Raw genomic sequence first — 19,138 nt, 5'->3', positions numbered from 1 at the left:
GGTCCGGTCACTTTGCGTCGCGCCGCTGGAGAGGGTGCCAGACGCATTTTCGGTCAAAGCGGACGCAAACGGACGCGGCGCTGGAGATGCCCTAATGATGCACCCTAATCAGTCTAATCAAAGAAAAGAAAAACTAGTCAGTAGTCACTGCATGCTTGGACAGGAGTACCCGCGTGAGAGTGTGTAGCCGCTTCGTCTATATGAATGAGTGAAGCGCGTACGGTTGCTTACAAGGATCGATTTTGACAGGAACTAGGTGTCTAGGTGGAAGATTCAACGCCGCAACGAGTCGCTACGAGCCTGTGGTACTGCTGTGCAGACCACATCTTCTAGCACGTAAACGTGACAATGAGAGTTACCCTCGGTCTTGTCTCTTGTGATTGCCCGATCTGGTTTACCACTCATGAACGAGCAGTACCTATTTTGGAGTCCTTTCGCAACTTTGCAAGCCGTCTAATTCCATCATTTTCAACCGAAAGTAGCAACTTTGCGTTTCTTCAATTCCTTGTGCCTCTTGTGTAGCTTAGACGATAGGATCAAAATAAGCCTGACTTTTAATTCACGAAGCTAATAAACTGCAGTTACAGGGTGTTGAAAGATTAGATTACAGACAACAAGCAACAAGCAAAAATAAAAACTACAGAAACATACAACTTGAGCTTTGATGTCTTCATCTGTCGAAACGATCAGCATAGACGAGGATAATGCCGTGAAGCACACCACAGTAGACAGATCTTGCCTTCCTCAAGTCCCGACTCATCAAAACCATCATGCCTTTCGCCTCAGACTCTTAAGATGGCTCCAACCTTCTCGCGTTATTTCGAAGGACGCCGGACTGTTGGAAGGTAGAGCAGCTCCTCCAAGAACGTACATATGCACATGGGACATCTTGCCTAGGAAGCAGAACCAAGCACGAACACCTCTTTGCATGCATTGATACCCATGAGCGTCGCCGCCCGGCAAAACGTCAGCTTTAGGACAAAGATAAAAAAGCGAAGACACAACAAGAAGAAGGCAACATTGTCGCCATAAAAGACCAGAGCTCAAGCTGCTGCCGGAGAGGAGAACCCTTTCCGTTCTCGCCCAGGCCATGGGTGCTAACCCACCGACCCACCGACACGCAGAGCAACACCTACGAACACAACAACACATCGCCTCAAGAAACACCGCTACACGCAGAAAACAACCCATAATGATGAGAACAATTAAACCCTAAAGTGATGGCTTCCTTGTCCTTCTTCCTCTGACTCACTTCCGTTGATTTGTTGATCTGAAGAAAGTTGTATAAAAAAGCCTCGAGCCCCATCCAAGAGAAATCTTCACAACCCCATTTCCACAGCACGCGCCTGTAGGAGAACACTGGCTCCCATCACCGTTTCCACCCGGACACAGGGGATGAGGAAGATGAATTTGAAGAAGCCCTAGTGGAAGATGCTCAATGGCTAGCCGTGGCGAGGCTTCATCCGACCTTCAACCTGTTCACTGACTTATTATAGAAAGAGCTAGTGTAGACAAATAGTTCTAGTTGAAGCGCGTTCGTTTGATGCGACCATGGATTATATATCGTTAGCTTAGTCCTTGGCAATTAGCTTCTTGCTTCAATTCAAGCGGAAGATAACCTGGGTTGTACCTCGACGTCCCCTCTGAGGATTAAGACCTTGTGTGGTTTAGAACTGTGCTTGATTACTTGCATGTACCGATGTACGTCCATCTCTTAACTGTGTTATGACTTATGACTCGTGAGTTGTGTCATAAAATGGGCGCGCAATTTGCGAAGTTGATATGGGGCGAAGTTGATATCACTTTGATGCTATTCACATTCCTCGAGATTCGGTCTAGCGTGGTCCCACATGAAAAGAAAATGTACAGTTGTCATGTGTATAAAAATAACAGTACTTTTGGCAGTACTGTAGGTACTATTTAGACAAACTTAGAAGGACATATAAATCCAGCACCACAAATCACAGGAATACATGGGCATATTGTTCGGACTACATGCTCAAACAACAGAGAATATAGATCCAGTCAACCAAAAATTTCAAAATAAATTTTAAAAATATTAAATATTAGACTCATTTTGAAGAGTTCATAAAATATGCCAACAAAATCTCATTTGATTTGTTACGTGAAATGTGTGCTTGTTTTAAAGTTATTAGCGTATATGAGGAAGGGCCCTATGAATGAGTATCTCAATGCGTATGAACGGCGAGGATATCACACTCGTCCCATTTCAACTACAACGTTGTATTTTCGTCATAAAATAGTTTATTATCCTTGAACCAACCTCCATTTGTTTAAAGAGTGGCTCCATAGCGCAGCATCGGCTGCGCCGTTGCCGCAGTCTCCGTTGTCGCATCACGCGCCGGCGGCCGGCGGTGTGGTAGCGGCTCCATGAGTAGCCCCTCCGCTAGGTCTGCGTAGTACTTTCCTAGGTCCATTTCTCCCAACATATCGAGTTCGAGCATGTCGCTGGCCAGTGCGGCCGGGTCCTCAAACGTTCCATCGATACAAGGCTGGGACGACGTTGCCTCTGTCAAGCCTGCATCGTTCAGAGACAAGGACCCGCGCAAGAGCACTGGGAGTAGTTGCCTCAGTGGCGCCAACAGCGGCCTCGCCGTCCTTGGCCTGCTTACGCTGGGAGTCCAGTGCAACGGCGAGCGCTGCGCGGCTGACGGCAGCGAGGTCGGGGAGCGCGGACGGCACGTCGAGCAGCAAAGCGGAGTCGGCGAAGTTGAGGATCGGGGTGGAGGTGGAGCAGCCGCGCAGGGCCAGCATGGCGGCGTCATGCGCGCGTGCGGCGGACTCCGCGGTGAGGTGCGTGCCGGGCCAGGCACCCGCAGCTGTTAAACTATAAGTGGATTGCCTAACTCTTTCCATAAGATCGGTTTTTTGAAATAGTTGGTTAGTGCATGAAGCTTAATATGGTATCAGAGCCAGGGTCTCGAGTTCAAGTCCTGATTTTCACAATTTATTCTAGACTTGTCTCCGCTGCCTCACACGTGAGTGGGATGTTAAACTATAAGTGGATTGCCTAACTCTTTTCATAAGATCGGTCTTTTGAATTAGTTGGTTAGTGCATGAAGCTTAACAAGCTCACACACCCACCGCCCCGCGCTGCCCCGGTGCCGCACGCCGCGGTACACCGGGTGCCGCGTCTCTTTGAACTTGGTGCGCCCCGCCGGCCGCTTCGCCTGCACCGTTCCGTGGTGCGGAGAAGACGATGAGGTGGGGGAGCTGATCCACTGCTCGTGCTCGGCCCCCATGTCCATCGCCTCCGATCTCCCGTATACTAGCTACATCTACATGTGTTGGACTTGGACGGTCGAGTGCATCCGAGTTTCTCGAGCTTTGAGCGAGTGTGTTAGAACATCGTGGTGTGTGGAGCGTGCTTATTTATAGGTTATGCGTCGACGCGGCCACCACACGGATACTGTGGCCTGCAGGCGAAGGTAAGAATCACAGCCGGTGGTATGTGGCAATGCATATTCTAAGGAGCTAAAGTGCGTGGTACTTTTTGTCATGTGGTTCTTGTGGAATTGACGCGTGGCAGATTGAGGCGCTAAGCAAAGACAGCTCACATAATTGTTTTAAGAGGATGTCAGCCTCAGCTTCCTGCTAGCCAGTGGTGAATTGGGCTCCACCCGTCGGCACAGCCCATGGCGGCCCAAAGAGGCATATTCGTTTTCTTTGCCAGCGTTATTTGCTTTCGGCTGCACACTGTAAAGCGTCAAGTAAGCTTGAAAAAGTGTAAGTGTAGGTTCAAGGTTGTGGACTAGAGGCATGCCCACCTTCTAGATGATGGACCTTATTGGGAGTGTACACAGAACTGTGCTGCTTACTACGAAGTGCTATATGTTATTGGACTAAAATTTACATGAGTAAGTTATGCATTTCTTGCTAAAATCAAGTATGTGCAAAAAAATCGCAAAAAAAAAGTGCAAAAAGACCTTTCTGTATTATGGTTTCTTTTCGCATGTATTTCCAAAGACGATTGAGCTGCTGGTCTAGATCTTCAGCTACATGGCAGATCAGTACGTGGGTGTACAATTGTACACCCATTATTTTGGACAAAGACTTGTATATCTATGTCCAATTCACATTTAGAGCTATATACGTTGAATAAATTGGGAAAAATATGAGTGAAGATGTGACTTTAGTGTACTTTGTACACCCATTGTTTATGCACTGGCTCCGCCACTGTTCAACTGAGACTTTCATAGTACCATATACACATTTGTCCTAACTCTGATCATTGATTAGATCATCAAGGTATATTGTTGGACTCATATTTCAATTTTACTGAGCTTATGCTTATAGATATTTTTTCCTATGATCTGTCAATTTGATCCTTGCATGAATCCAAATGATCCTTTGTTGCACTCCATCTCACTTTCCTCTGTTCGTTTGCAAAGGAGGTTTGGGAGACCTTCTCATCACAAGAACCCTGGTTCCGCAAGCTGCAACTAACCATGGAGTATGGAGTGGTGGTGCAAGATTCAGTTAATCAACAAGCGGAAGGAAAGGATCAAAAGCATCTCCGCAGTGGCCTATGCTTTGTGGTACATTTGGAACGAGCGCAATCGGCGGATTTTTCAGTTGTTGTTGCGGTGAGAGTTATAGAGGAACTGGATCAGCTGGTGGTCGATTTTGACAAAACTGACCTATTTCTGGTAACAACACACGAAATAACCTGTCCCAGAAAAGTTTTCACGAATTGACCCTTTTGCTTGGCTCCGCACCAGACGGAGCCAAGCTTCATACCATAACGCCATCCGGGACGGCGCTGTGCAACCACGACGCCACGGCCAGTGGCGCTATGGACACGCTGACGTGGCATTCAGCGGCCGTCGTGCTTTGTAGCTTGGCTCCGTCCTGGACGGCGTCATGCTTTGTAGCTTGGCTCCATCCTGGACGGCGTCATGCTTTGTAGCTTGGCTCCGCCCGCAATGGAGCCATGCCTGTTTGGCGGAAATAACCCTCGGGCCCGCATGTGCGATGTCCTTAGCAGCAAAAGGTTTTCTTCCACCTCCGAAGCCCGACCCCTGATGGCGTGTAACTCACACGTTCGTTGGGAACCCCAAGAGGAAGGTATGATGCGCACAGTAGCAAGTTTTCCCTCAGAAAGAAACCAAGGTTTAATCGAACCAGGAGGAGCCAAGAAGCACGTTGAAGGTTGATGGTGGCGAAATGTGATGCGGCGCAACACCAGGGAACCTGCACAACACAACCAAAGTACTTTGCCCCAACGAAACAGTGAGGTTGTCAATCTCACCGGCTTGCTGTAACAAAGGATTAACCGTATTGTGTGGAAGATGATTGTTTGCAAGAAAACAGTAAAACAAGTATTGCGATAGATTGTATGCTATGTAAAGAATAGGACCGGGGTCCACAGTTCACTAGAGGTGTCTCTCCCATAAGATAAAAGCATGTTGGGTGAACAAATTACGGTCGGGCAATTGACAAATAGAGAAAGGCATAACAATGCATATACATGATATGATAAATATAGTGAGATTTAATTGGGCATTACGACAAAGTACATAGACCGCCATCCAACTGCATCTATGCCTAAAAAGTCCACCTTCGGATTATCATCCGAACCCCATTCGGTATTAAGTTGCAAAGCAACGGACAATTGCATTAAGTATGGTGCGTAATGTAATCGACAACTACATCCTTAGACATAGAATCAATGTTTTATCCCTAGTGGCAACGAGCACATCACAACCTTAGAACTTTCCGTCACTTGTCCCAGGTGTCAATGAAGGCATGAACCCACTATCGAGCATAAATACTCCCTCTTGGAGTTAAGAGCAAAAACTTGGCCGAGCCTCTACTAATAACGAGAGAGCATGCAAGATCATAAACAACACATAAACAATAGATTGATAATCACCATAACATAGTATTCTCTATCCATCGGATCCCGACAAACACAACATATAGTATTACGGATAGATGATCTTGATCATGTTAGGCAGCTCACAAGATCCAACAATGAAGCACAATTAGGAGAAGACGACCATCTAGCTACTGCTATGGACCCATAGTCCAGGGGTGAACTACTCACTCATCACTCCGGAGGCGACCATGGCGGTGTAGAGTCCTCCGGGAGATGAATCCCCTCTCCGGCGAGGGTGCCGGAGGCGATCTCCTGAATCCCCGAGATGGGATTCGCGGCGGCGGCGTCTCCGGAAGGTTTTCCGTATTGTGGCTCTCGGTATCGGGGTTTTCGCGACGGAGGCTTTAAGTAGGCGGAAGGGCAACGTGGGGGGCCACACGAGGGCCCCACACCACGGGTCGGCGCGGCCGGGGCACGGGCCGCGCCGCCCTATGGTGGCGGCGCCTCGTGGCCCCACTTCGACTCCTCTTCGGTCTTCCGGAAGCTTCGTGCAAAAATAGGACCCCGGGCGTTGATTTCGTCCAATTCCGAGAATATTTCGTTACTAGGATTTACTGAAACCAAAAACAACGAGAAAACAGAATCGGCTCTTCGGCATCTTGTTAATAGGTTAGTTCCAGAAAATGCGTAAATACGACATATAATGTGCATAAAACATGTAGGTATCATCAATAAAGTAGCATGGAACATAAGAAATTATCGATACGTTGGAGACGTATCAACCCCCACCAGTGGTTCGTCTCTCTCTCACTCCCCCACCTAAGTTCTCCATCAAATCCCTCAGATCTGTGGCGTTTCTTGGTGGATTTCGACTCCCTTTAGGCCCAAGAGGTAATCTCCCCCATTCTCCCCCTTTTTGTCCAATAAATTTCGTGGATTTGGTGCTTTTCTTCTCAAGTAATGAAACCCTAGATTTTGCATAATGAAACTCTGGCCAATGGTTCTTGGTTTGATGACTATGAAATATTAGGTGTTTAAATTGGTGCTTAGGGTTAGGGTTATGAAAGATCTTGATGCATTTGGATTGTTGTCATTTTTTTAGATGGCAAGAATTGTGAATGTTCATCATATGAACAAAGCGGCTTTTTTGAAAGGGAATGCCGAGTGTGTTGACCCAAAGGAGGTAGTTATGGTATTCACCACTAGTCCTACCTACGCCGAGGTTGTTGAAAGAATTCGATTTGATTTGAAGTGGATGGAGCCAAGTGATGCATGTGAATTGATCGGAAGGTATAATGCCGAGTTTGGACATCACAATCGGTTGAACATAATGCCCGTTGACTCGGAGCTGAATTGGAGTGCATACAAGGAGATTGTGGAGGGTTCCCAAGATAAGTCTCTCGAGTTATTTGCCGCAAGGAAGTTTGTTGCTCGGTTGAGCATCGACTTGAACCGGCATGCTTCCCCATGTGCTCGCGATGAGCCGTCTGAGCATCATAGTGCCGATGTGTACGACACTCGAATGAGCCAACCTCCAATGAGCCAACCTCCAATGAGTCCGGTTTGTAATGACCAATATGAAGAGGAGGAAACGGAGGGTGGTGACTACGAGGGCGATGACGCGGAGCATGGGCTCCGTGAGAATGAAGTCGGTGACGTGGAGGCAAATTGCATAGAGGAGGACATGGACCATGACCTCCCTTATTTGCGATCTCATGCATCTGACTCGGAGGATGAAGGGCCCGACGAAGATGTTGATGAGGATGGGCTAACGGCTAAAGAAGCCGTAGCTCACAAGAAGGTAGTAGGCCGTGCTCATCGCCCATCATTGTTCCGAGAACTTAGCCTTGCGAATAAGGCTATAGTTGATGGTGGTATTAGTAGAGTACTTGAACCAAGGGTATCCGCTAAAAAGGATAGGAAACCCAAAAAGTATGGGATTAATCCCGGAGTGAAATTTCAAAGTTTGTTGGAATTTCAAATGTGGATCAAGGACTACGCGGTTAAGTACCATCGACCGTACAAGGTGGTTCACTCAGATGCTAAGGTGCGCTACACATTCAAGTGTGAGGACAAAGGATAATAGTGGGTTGTGTGTCCAAGACCATTCAGAGGAGGGCCGCAATGGAGCATTTTAACTTGCCAATCTATTCATACATGCGGTGGCAAGGATATCCGTGATACCACAGTCGCGGATGATCACCGTCAATTGTCCTCCGCTTTCATTGCTTATAGAGTTGCCAATAACATAAGGTCACTCCCTACATATACAATTAAGGGGGTGATAGACTTGATAAATGAACTTTTTGGTTACAAGGTGAAGTATGGGAAGGCGTGGAAGGCCAAGCAAGCGGCATTTAAGATTTTGTATGGTGATTGGGAAGAAGCATATAACCGCCTCCCTAGGTTGTTGGGAGCTATGGCGGCAAGAAACCCGGGAACATATCATGTGGTGGAGCCTCTTGGAACAAAGACTAGGACTATGAAAGGTGAAAGTGTCCGAGTATTTGGTCGTGCATTTTGGGCATTCGGGCCAAGCATAAGGGCATTCAAGCACTGCAGGCCGGTTATATCCATTGATGGCACATTCTTGACCGGGAGGTTCAAGGGCACAATGTTGGTTGCCATAGCTCATGACGCTGCGAACCAATTGTTGCCTTTGGCTTTTGCTTTGGTAACTGTGGAGAACAACGACAATTGGGAGTGGTTCATGCACCTAGTGAGGACAAAGGTTATTGAACCGACCAGAGAGGTTTGCGTCATCTCAGATCGCCATCAAGGGATACTCAACGCAGTTGAGAAGGACATTCCAGGGTGCGCTCGTGTGCACCATCGATGGTGCACCAGGCATTTCGTGTCCAACTTCTACAGAGCATGTGGGAGCAAAGAGCTTGCAGACGATCTACAAGATTGTTGTCTCGCCTTCACCGCTCGACATTTTACTAAGTTGTACAACAGATTGTATGGTCTCACCAATGATGGAGGCAAGGAGTTTCTCAGAAGGAACATGACAGAGAGGTCGAAGTGGGCACGAGCTTATGACTATGGTGGTATGAGGTACGGTGACATGACATCCAATATGGCCGAATGCTTCAAAAGTGTTCTGAGAGGTGTCCGTCAATTGCCTGTGACAGCAATAGCGGAATATACCTTTCAAAAGTTGAACGAGTATTTCCTAAATTATAGCGAGGAAACAAATAGGCAGATTCTAGGGCTTAACAAGCAAAAAAGAAGTACAAGTATCCACCGGTGGTCGACAGTTGGATGGAGTACCAATCAAAGAAGTCAAGCACACAAACGTGTGAGTGCTTTGATAATGAAGAATTGATCTATCAAGTTAATGAGCCAGGATGAACCACGAGAGGAGGTGTGCAACACGGTGGACTGTCATTCGAGGTTTGGCTGCGCAAAGGAACATGCTCGTGCCAGAGGCCAACATTGTACCATCTCCCTTGTTCACACTTGATAACGGTGGCATGCGTCCGTAAAGTGGGTCTTAATCATCCGGATACAGTACGGATGGAGGAGCACTCAATTGAAGCGATGAAGGCTACCTGGGCGGGGAGATTTCAACCGTATTTGGACCAAAGTCAATGGCCAGAGTATCACGGACTTGATCTTTGGCCCGATCCGGCTTTAAAGGTTGTCAAACGGGGTAGAACTCAAACAAAGCGTTTCCGGGGCGACATGGATGATTGGGCAGGTGGGTACCGAAGGCAATGGGGCAACCAACATTTTGCGGAGCCTCGTGACACGACTCGTTGTGGACAATGTAACAAGGAAGGACATAACAATAGAGGTTGTACCCAAAGGAAGAGATCGAAGGGACACAATAATAAAGGTGATGATGGGGGGCATGGTGGTGATGGTGGTGGGCATGGTGGTGATGGTGTCGGGCATGGTGGTGATGGTGTCGGGCATGGTGGTGATGGTGCCGGGCATGGTGGTGATGGTGGGGGGCATGGTGGTGATGGTGCCGGGCATGGTGGTGATGGTGCCGGGCATCGTGCTCGTGGTAGTGGTAGGGGTAGGGGCATGTTTGGTTACCTAAGAGGCCCCGCGCCGGGATCATAGATTATAGGTATGAAAATTATGTCGTCATTGATTAAACATTCTTACATTTTTGTACTAATGTAAATCTCTACAGTTTTGTAGGTATGGCATCCGGAGGTTGGAGGAACTACGGGAAAAAAGCTCCAGTTGTAGAGAAGCCGAAGAACAAGTGGGAAGTACCGGAGATACCATCCTGGATAGTCAGCAGTATATTCAGTACGTCATGAATATGTTATGTATGAAGGACTCACTCGTGCAACTCTATTCTAGTGTCTTTCCATGGCGGCGGGGTCTCTTGGAACAAACCAAACTGTCTCATCACCCGATCTGGTAGATGGTACTCAACTGCATAAAAACATATCAATGGACAAGTCATCCGCCAAAGATGTGCTTCTTCTAAACACTTCGGGTTCAGCCTAAACAATATATGTCGAGCAATACTCCCGGGCTCTCCATAGGGCTCCCATGTCACCTATGCGTAATACAAGCCTGAGGTTAGTTGAGCCATGTGGTGGAAAGCAAATTGAAATAAAGATCAATCAAATTATTACCTTCTCCGGGGAAAGAGCGTCGAGTTGGCTGATGTACCTCATGTAGCATTCCTTAGATTCACCATGGAAAGGTTCTGTATTGTCCCATATGTACGCCGCGGTAGGAAAACGTAATGGGTCTCTATGATCATTCCAATCATTCCGGCGCATCTCAATGGGACGGCCAACTGGCAAGCGCGACCACGACCATATGGACAATAGAAGCATACAACCACCAATACTTGATCCTTTTCCCGTTTTGCAACACGCGTCGTCCAACTGCACATTCAAAAACAATATGTATATACCGAATAAAGACAACAATCCAGGGTACAAGTAATGAACAATGTAGCGAAGAAAGACAACAATCCAGGTGGTACAAGTTTTTACCTGTCGGTACAAGTAAGCAAGTGGCGCTGTTCCCCAACTGAGATTATGTTCCCAACCCGCAAATAGCTGGAGCCACATGAAGGAGGCATTCGATCCAGTGCCGTCTGAGAAAAGAACCCTACTCACAACATACCACAAGTATGCCCGAGCATACATCTCAACCACCTCGTCCTCGGCGCCCTCGGGGCACTTCTTGAAGTTCCTTTGGATCCAAGAATAAGGAGCACCAGCCGACATCTTCTCCGTCGTCGGCGCGTTCCCAATGAGATCCCTCATCGCTTCACGCCATCCATCAGAAGATGTGCTCCGACACACAGGTTCCCCTTTGATAGGAAGTGCCAGGATCATGGAAACATCTTGCAGAGTCACTGTCATCTCCCCACAAGGCAAGTGGAAACTATATGTCTCCGGTCTCCATCGATCAACAAGTGCCGTGATCGCGCATGGGTTCATATGCGGCGTCGACCGGGACACAAGGTGGACGAAAGGGAGAAGTCCGGTCTTCTTGATATACTGTGTGTATCGCTCATCATATGGCATCTTCTTGCCATGGACCTCATGGCACCTCAAATGCAACCATTTGAAAACCTCTCCCTTCTCCGCCATAATCCTTCCGCGGTGACATTTGTCATAATGGTCATCTAGGATAGATTCCGGTTCCATCCTACATATGTGAGAAAATACAAACAAGTTAGTATTTTTATGACACAAAGTGGCATAACTGTTCTCCATAAGAATTCATATGCACAAATTTGATTTGCAACTTAGTTATCTGAAGGACCAAACTAAAACATCTAACAAGCTGAGCCGGATGATTTACTACAACATCAAAACCCAATTGGAGTAATATACATCCAGCTTTACATGGCGCTGCTTGCCGCTGCTCTGCTCTGCCTCGTGCAGTATGCGGCCGATGCTACGGCTGCTGCGTGCCCAAGCAAACGATGGCCCAAACGCAAAAAACGAAATCACTACAAACTAAGTTCCTACTCACAGATTGCATACTCTTAGATTACAAAAGAACCACACATAAATCAGAAATTATTGGTTGAACTAGGGTTAACCAAATCAGGCCAAATCGATGGTTTTTTTTTTAGATAATGGGCGCTTTATTACTCATGAGAAGCAATTACACCCGACCTCTGCATAGCTAAGATGCAGAGGTTATAGAGTAGGAATTTGAGGGAATCGGAGGGGATTACCTTAAGTACCGCAAAGGGAAGAAAATCCACCGAAAATGGCTTCAAATCGGTTTTAGAGCAGGGATTTGAGTGGGGAGGAGAGCGGCGGCGCCATGCTGTTTCAGCTCGTGTTCCTCTCATGGAAAGAGGTTAACTTCTGGGTAGCTAAGTGTGGGCCAGGCTGGGCTGGGGATTATTTCCGCCTAAGGCGCACGACGCCACCACACGCGGAGCCAACCGAAACAGCACGACGCCGTGGCCATAGCGCCACTAGCAGCGGCGTCGTGGTAGCACAACGCCGTCCACAATGGCGTTATCGTATGGAGCTTGACTCCGTCCGGTGCGGAGCCAAGCAAAAGGGTCAATTCGTGAAATCTTTTCTGGGACAGGTTATTTCGTGCGTTGTTACCAGAAATAGGTCAGTTTTGTCAAAATTCGCCCAGTCATTAATCTTGCACCTGAGTTTCCGTATTTTTTTTCTTTTTTCTAGTCTTTGGCTTTACCATAATTCTTTGTAACCTATGGGCTAAGCTCCTGCCGTTCTCGTTAAAAAAACAATATGTGAAACCCAGTCCAAGTGGTTCCTGTCAATAGAAACTTTCCTTTCGCCAGTGGCGGAAAAATCGGGAGTGTACACAAAACTGTGCTACCTACTACAAAGTTCTATATGTTATTGGACTAAAATTTACATTGGTTGTAAGTTATGTGTGTCTTGCTAAAATCAACTATGCGCAAAAATTCGCAAATAAATATATGCAAAAAGACCTTTCTGTATTATGGTTTCTTTTCGCATGTATTCCCAAAGACGATTGAGCTGGTGGTCTAGATCTTCAGATGAGACTTCCATAGGACCATATACACAATTCTCCTAACTCTGCTCATCGATTAGATCACCAAGGTATATTGTTGGACCCATATTTCAATTTCACAGAGCTTATACTTATTTTTTTTCCTATGATCTGTCAGTTTGATCTTTGCATGAATCCAAATGGTCTTTTGTTGCACTCCATCTTACTTTCGTCTGTTCATTTGCGAAGGAGGTTTGGGAGACCTTCGCGCATCACATGAACCCTGGTTTTGCAAGCTGCAACTAACCTTGGGTTGAGTATGAAGTGGTGGTGCAAGATTCAGTTAATCCAAAGGGAAAGGAAAGGAAGAAACGACCTATGCTTTGTGGAACTTTTGGAACGAGCGTAACCGGCGGATTTTTCAGATGTTATTGTGGTGTGAGTTATAGAGGAACTGGATCAGCTGGCGCTGGCTTCCGGTTGTTAATCTTGCACCTGAGTGTTTGTATCTTCTTTTTTCTAGTGCTTTGGCTTTGCCGTAATTCTTTGTAACCTATGGGTTAAGCTCCTGCTGTTCTGGTTTAAAAAAAAGAATTTGTGAAACCCAGTTCAAGTGGTTCCTGTGAATGGAAACTTTCCTTTTAAAATGGCACGAATAATAGTCGCAAAGAAAATTATATACTTCTAGAATTCCTGGAACAAATGGGAAATCAGCGCCTTTCGAGAAGATTGAGGATTATGTGCACACTTACTACTTAGTCAGTACCACTCCGCAAGTAGCGCTACACACCAAAATATCTAGCTAGCAAAAGAGGGAGACACATAGCATCCTGCCTTCTTCAACGTAAGATTTACAGGACGGATTCTCAACGTGTGAGAGAGTGTGCGGTTGCCACTTCACCTCAGTTCCACCCACTGAAAATCTTGCAAAGATCGTGACAGGAAACACCAATAAGAGTCAGAGCTCCTATTGCTTTATTCAGCCTGTTGGGCCCGTGACAGGATCATCGACTCCAGACCACATCAATAGTCCGGCGACCTCAGGCCACATCTTCTTGGTTGCTCGTCGACGTCGACGACAACAACTGGCCTACTGATCCATGAAAGTTCCCCCCTCTCTCTCTGATTTGCCTGTTAAGGTTATGGTACATGAAAGAATAGTTCCTTTTTCTGGAATCCTTTGCAAGCCGTTTCAACCAAACAGCAGCAGAGTGTTTGCTTTTATTATTTGTCATTTTCATGTTCCTTTTCATAGCTTAAAATTCACATCAGAAATCAATGGAGGAGAATTATCGGAGAGCAAATCGGCGGCATGTTCAGTCAATCAAGAGAAATTCCATTATGCTGGATTTGAAGCAGCTTCAGTTTCCTACAGAGTCTCCCAGCAAATATTTAAAAAAATACAAAAACATTGCAGATGGAACAAAAAAAAAATGCTACAGAGCAGAATCTGCTGGTGCTGGGGATTATCGCGCTAAGCGGCTAGCTGCCTAGTAGCTCCAGAGAGCCACATCAGCTCCGCCGTCAAAGCAGTCTACGTTGTCCCAGTACGCGCAGAATCTGCTGGTGCTGGGGATTATCGCGCTAAGCGGCTAGCTGCCTAGTAGCTCCAGAGAGCCACATCAGCTCCGCCGTCAAAGCAGTCTACGTTGTCCCAGTACGCGCCGGTGGCGGTGGCAGTGGCCGGTGGCGGTGGCAGTGGCCGGCCGCGGCGGGTCCATAAGCAGGGCCTCCGCGAGGCTCATGTAGTACGTGCCCAAGTCCATTTCCGGGAACATGTCAAGGCTGAACATATCGGTGTCCAGTGTGACCGGCACCTCGAACTCTGAATCGGCGTAAGATTCCCCTGACGTCTCCGATGAACCGGTATTGTCAGACGACGACGGTGCTGAAGAATCGCTACATATGTGCTCCTCGGCGTCGATGTCGGAGGCAAGGGGGGCGCTGGTGGCTTCCCAGCGCTGAAAGTCCGCGACGGCCTCGACGGCGGCGCGGCGAACGTCGCGGAGATCGGAGAGCTCGGACGGCACGGAGAGCAGCCAGGCGGAGTCGGCGAAGTTGAGGCACGCGGTGGCGGCGCTGCCGCCGAGGGCGAGCATGGCGGCGTCATTCGTGCGCGCGGCGGCCTCGGCGGTGACGTACGTCCCGAGCCAGAGCCGCGCGCCGCGCTTTCCTGGGACGCGCACCTCGCAGACCCACCGGCCGGCGCTTCCCCGGCGCCGCACGCCGCGGTACACCGGGTGCCGCGTCTCCCGGAACTTGGTGCGCCCCGCGGGCCGCTTTGCCGGCGCCGCCCACCCTGCCGTGTTGCGCTCAGGGGAGGACGATATCGATGAGGAGGAGGGTGAAGAGCTCGAGTCCATGGCTACCGGCAGAGTGCTTGGTGAGCTTAGTGAGGAGTGTGAGTTAGCCGTGAGATGGTTGAGGGATTGAGTGAGAGTGTGTGGGACTTATTTATAGGTTTGTTCTTGTTATGTGGGAGCTTGAAGTTTGAACGCGCTATAGACATCCTACGTGGTTCCTGTGAAATTGACGCGTGGCAGAATGCAGCGTGAAGGAAAGACAGCTTGCGGCATTTTCTAGAGGAAAAAGGCAGCTTCGTTGTTTGCAAGTTGTGAATTGGCCTCCACCGACCGGCTCAGCCCATGGAGGCCCAGAAAGGCACATTCGTTTTCTTTCCCGCGTTATCTGTTCTTCGGTTGGAAGGAAATCGCCACTTAACATGGAAATCGCAAGTGTATGTGGGCGAAGATTGTGGACTACATGCATGGCCCGGGCTGCAAACAAGTCAGATGTAAAAGGGAGCAATTCTTTGGTACAATTTAAAGCACATTGATGTAATCTCAAAACACAATAAAATATTGTTGTCATTGACAAATCGTATGACTGTACAAAATATAAAGATTCACAACAAATATCTAAGAAAAAAATCATGAATGAAATAGCAAGATAGATAAGATGTGTTCTGCTGTCTCGGCCAGGAGTCGTTTGGTGGCCTATTCATAGGTGCCAACATTCAAGCCTAAATTTTCTCCCTCAGTTAACCTTCCATATTTTGCTTGCATGTAGAAGGAAAGAAAAATCCGGCTGAATACATAATTATATTATCTCGAGCTATTGAACTAAAATTGAGTGAGCTAGCGTTCGATCAGGTCAGCTCGTTTTCCGGTCGAGCAATAAAATATGCTCATATTTAGTTCATTTCTTTTCTGAGTCAAACTAAAAAAGCGAGTTGATCTCGAGCGGCTCCCTAGCATCGAAGTTTTTCTTGTAGCTCTTGGCATGGCCAAGGTTTTTCGTATTGGATAGTAGTTAGTATCCTTTTTTTTAGTAGTATCGTATGGTAGAGTTATATCGTAGAATCACAATATCATGTGATTTTTATTTTATATATAGTGTATGTATATATTAAAATTATATCTCAAATAAATTTAGGTTTGAATTTCGAGCATACTCTATATCTTTCATATGGGCTGATCATGTAACTAGTGCATTTGCATTATATAAATATGGGTCAACTTGTTCAAAACATGATACATACATAATTAATTATGAACCCACAAACTTGAAGATTATGTAAATAGCTAGTTGGCTGATTTCTTCCACTACAAACTCCTATTTTATAACAATCTTGTACAAAATAAGGGATGATGTATTGTTTAAATACTCTTTTTTCTGAATATATTGTTTAAATACTTAGTCTTGAGACTACACATGTCGATGTGTCCTTATTTTTAATATAGGCGTGGGATCTTATAATATGGACTTTATATCATGATACTAAAGATATCACGATATGTATCGGGATACTGGTAAAATACTATCAAATTAAGATACCATCGTGTACCGAGTTTTCATTGTAGAATCGTAAAATCACAAGATACCAGGATAAATTGGAATACTGACAACCATGAACATTGCCCGTTCTAGATGAATAACTAAGGAAATTTAAATCTCGTATAACACCTCCGCAATCCCTCAAACTTTACAAGTACAAAAAAAGGTCCCTGGAGTGAGTTAGGCAAAGAGATTCGTTACAAATTAACGTGCTTCGGGAAGATTTAGGAATCAAAATCTGCACACGCACCAGTCAGTGAGTACTCGCCACTAGCACTACACATGGAAATAGCTAGCCAAGCCAAGGAGACACAACGCATCTCGCTCGCCCTCTTCGGCACAAGATTTCGGAAGGAGCCATGGAGCGCGACGTACTGCAGCGCGGAGCGCGTGAGAGAGTGTGCGGCTGCCTCTACACCTCAGTAGTCAGTACCACCCACTGAAAAAGAGTGAGGTGACGGGACAGCTCGCCCGGCTGCAAAAGATCTTGACGAAAAAACACAACGAAGATTCAGAGCTCTTGTGCCCGTGACCAGATCGACTCTAGACCACAAGTCCTAGACGGACGGAAGGCATCAGACCACATCTTCTGGATTTCTGGTTGCGCACTTTGGATCACCTCGGCATCAACTGATCCGTGAAAGTTACCTCGCTCTCTGATTCTGATTTTCCTATTAAGGTCATGGTACATGAAAGAACACTTCCTGTTTCTGGAAGCCTTTTCAGGCCTTTGATTTGAACTTTTCATGTTGCTTTTATTGTTTGAAATCACATGCACGTTTCAGGAAGAGATTAATCTGACTCAGTGGTAGACCAATTTTGAGGAACCAAATGTGTTTCATACTTCAGTTCTGGATCTGAATCAGCTTAAACTTATTAGTTACAGAGTCTGCTCGCAAAAGAACTTTGCCAAGAAAAAAGCAGAGTCAAGAGTAAAATAAGCTCGGGAATCCGGCACTAGCTAGTAGGTCCAGAGCGAGAAGTCGGCTGCACCGTCGCCGCAGTCTCCGTTGTCCCAGGACGAGCCGTTGGCGGTGGCCATCGGCGGCGGGTCCATGAGCAGGGCCTCCGCCAGGCTCATGTAGTACGAGCCCAAGTCTATTTCCGGGAATAAGTCAAGCCTGAACATATCGCTGCCATCGGGCTCTCCATGGGCAGACGTTTCCGACGAACCGGCATTGTCAGGCGACGACGGTGCCGAGGAATCGCTAGAAGTGGGCTCCTCGGCGGCGGGAGGGACGCTGGCGGCCTCCCGGCGCTGGAAATCCTCGACGGCCTCGACCGCGGCGCGTCGGACGTCGGCGAGGTCGGCGACCGCGGACGGCACGGCGAGAAGCCAGGCGGAGTCGGCGAAGTTGAGGCACGAGGCGGAGCTTCCTCCGAGCGCCAGCATGGCGGCGTCGTTGGCCCGCGCGGCGGCCTCGGCGGTGGCGTAGGTGCCAAGCCAGAGCCGTGCACCGCGCTTGCCGGGGACGCGCACCTCGCACACCCACCGGCCGGCGTTGCCCCGGCGCCGCACGCCGCGGTACACCGGGTGCCGCGTCTCCCGGAACTTGGTGCGCCCCGCAGGGCGCTTCGCTGGCGCCATCACCCTGCTGTGGTCGGACGTGGCCGAGGCCGACGATGAAGAGGTGGTGGAAGAGGTGGAGACCTCAAGGCCCATGTCCATGGATACTGGCAGAGTGCTTAGTGATGCTTCCTAGTTGAGCTTGGAGAGTGGAGTGAGCTAGCTAGCTATGAGATGCCTGAGCTTGAGTGAGAGTGTTCTGTGTTGCTAACATCTGTGGAGTGTGAGATGCTTATTTATACGTATGCGTCTGCTGTGTGGGAGCTGGAAGCCTGGAAGAGTTTGGACGCGCTCAAGACAGCGGAGTTGATGACGGTGTCCGAACAACTGGCGACAATGGGATTAAATTATGATCGTTGATAGTGTCATGTGACTTTTCTCCGGGTGGGCCTGTGAGGATTTTGCTGGCTTTGATGTGTCAAAAACAAAAGGCAGCTTCCTGCTTCCTGCTAAACAGCGGCGATGCAGCGGCTAATACAACTTTGGCTCTTTGCCATCTTGAGAACGCACTGGGCATTGCGTTGGGGTCCCCCGGCTGAATGCCTTGCACCTCATTTTTTTTTTAATTTTAAAGAAAAAAGCAGGAAGGACCTTGTTGTTCCATTTATACCATGGTCTGGAGTACAATTTACAAAAAAAAATCGTCATAATAAAGGAAAATATAACTTGACCCTCAACTTTTGCACCGGAGACCCTAAAAAAATTGAAAAAGAAATCAAGTTCAGATCTTCTTCCCGCTCCTTTTTGGCCGATTTCTAAACAAAGCTTCGGGCCACTATCGACCACAACACCACCTGGGAGATAGCCACTAAGGTTCCACTGCGCCGGAGTTACATGGCCTCCAATATGACACGAAGGTCTGGAGGTTGAACACCTTTCTACGGCTTGTTGTCAACGACCAGGGAGGGAGTTCTACCTTACAGCCATTGGATTCGGTAACAGTAGGTTGT

At 47.7% G+C, this 19,138-nt stretch overlaps 3 protein-coding genes across 3 annotated transcripts; all 3 read right to left on the bottom strand.

Moving 5' to 3' along the window:
• Window positions 1-2,294: 2,294 nt before the first annotated feature.
• LOC124657439 (dehydration-responsive element-binding protein 1H-like) lies at window positions 2,295-3,269 on the bottom strand. Its single transcript, XM_047195992.1, has 3 exons — window positions 3,094-3,269; window positions 2,577-2,869; window positions 2,295-2,539 (listed from the first exon to the last, which is right to left on the bottom strand). Exons 1-3 carry the CDS (start codon window positions 3,267-3,269, stop codon window positions 2,295-2,297), a joined length of 714 nt encoding a protein of 237 aa, XP_047051948.1.
• Window positions 3,270-14,382: 11,113 nt separating this feature from the next.
• On the bottom strand, window positions 14,383-15,147 carry LOC124654273 (dehydration-responsive element-binding protein 1H-like). Its single transcript, XM_047193286.1, has one exon. It carries the CDS (start codon window positions 15,145-15,147, stop codon window positions 14,419-14,421), a length of 729 nt encoding a protein of 242 aa, XP_047049242.1. The 3' UTR covers window positions 14,383-14,418.
• A 2,291-nt stretch (window positions 15,148-17,438) lies between these two features.
• On the bottom strand, window positions 17,439-18,302 carry LOC124654274 (dehydration-responsive element-binding protein 1H-like). The gene has a single exon (XM_047193287.1). The coding sequence runs from the start codon at window positions 18,288-18,290 to the stop codon at window positions 17,583-17,585; it is 708 nt and encodes a 235-aa protein (XP_047049243.1). The 5' UTR covers window positions 18,291-18,302; the 3' UTR covers window positions 17,439-17,582.
• Window positions 18,303-19,138: the final 836 nt, after the last annotated feature.

The sequence above is a fragment of the Lolium rigidum genome, chromosome 5, assembly GCF_022539505.1.
Source record: "Lolium rigidum isolate FL_2022 chromosome 5, APGP_CSIRO_Lrig_0.1, whole genome shotgun sequence".
Lineage (NCBI taxonomy): Eukaryota > Viridiplantae > Streptophyta > Magnoliopsida > Poales > Poaceae > Lolium > Lolium rigidum.
This window is presented reverse-complemented; position numbering and strand designations above follow the sequence as displayed.

Bases quoted from the DNA above. Each gene is read 5' to 3' on its own strand.
- LOC124657439 (XM_047195992.1), bottom strand. From the start codon at position 3,269: ATGGACATGGGGGCCGAGCACGAGCAGTGGATCAGCTCCCCCACCTCA. The intron at 2,870-3,093 runs GCTTGTTAAGCT...TCTTATGGAAAG, and splicing joins GCGGGGCGGTGGGTGTGTGA to AGTTAGGCAATCCACTTATA. The intron at 2,540-2,576 runs GTGCTCTTGCGC...TGAACGATGCAG, and splicing joins CACTGAGGCAACTACTCCCA to GCTTGACAGAGGCAACGTCG.
- LOC124654273 (XM_047193286.1), bottom strand. From the start codon at position 15,147: ATGGACTCGAGCTCTTCACCCTCCTCCTCATCGATATCGTCCTCCCCT.
- LOC124654274 (XM_047193287.1), bottom strand. From the start codon at position 18,290: ATGGACATGGGCCTTGAGGTCTCCACCTCTTCCACCACCTCTTCATCG.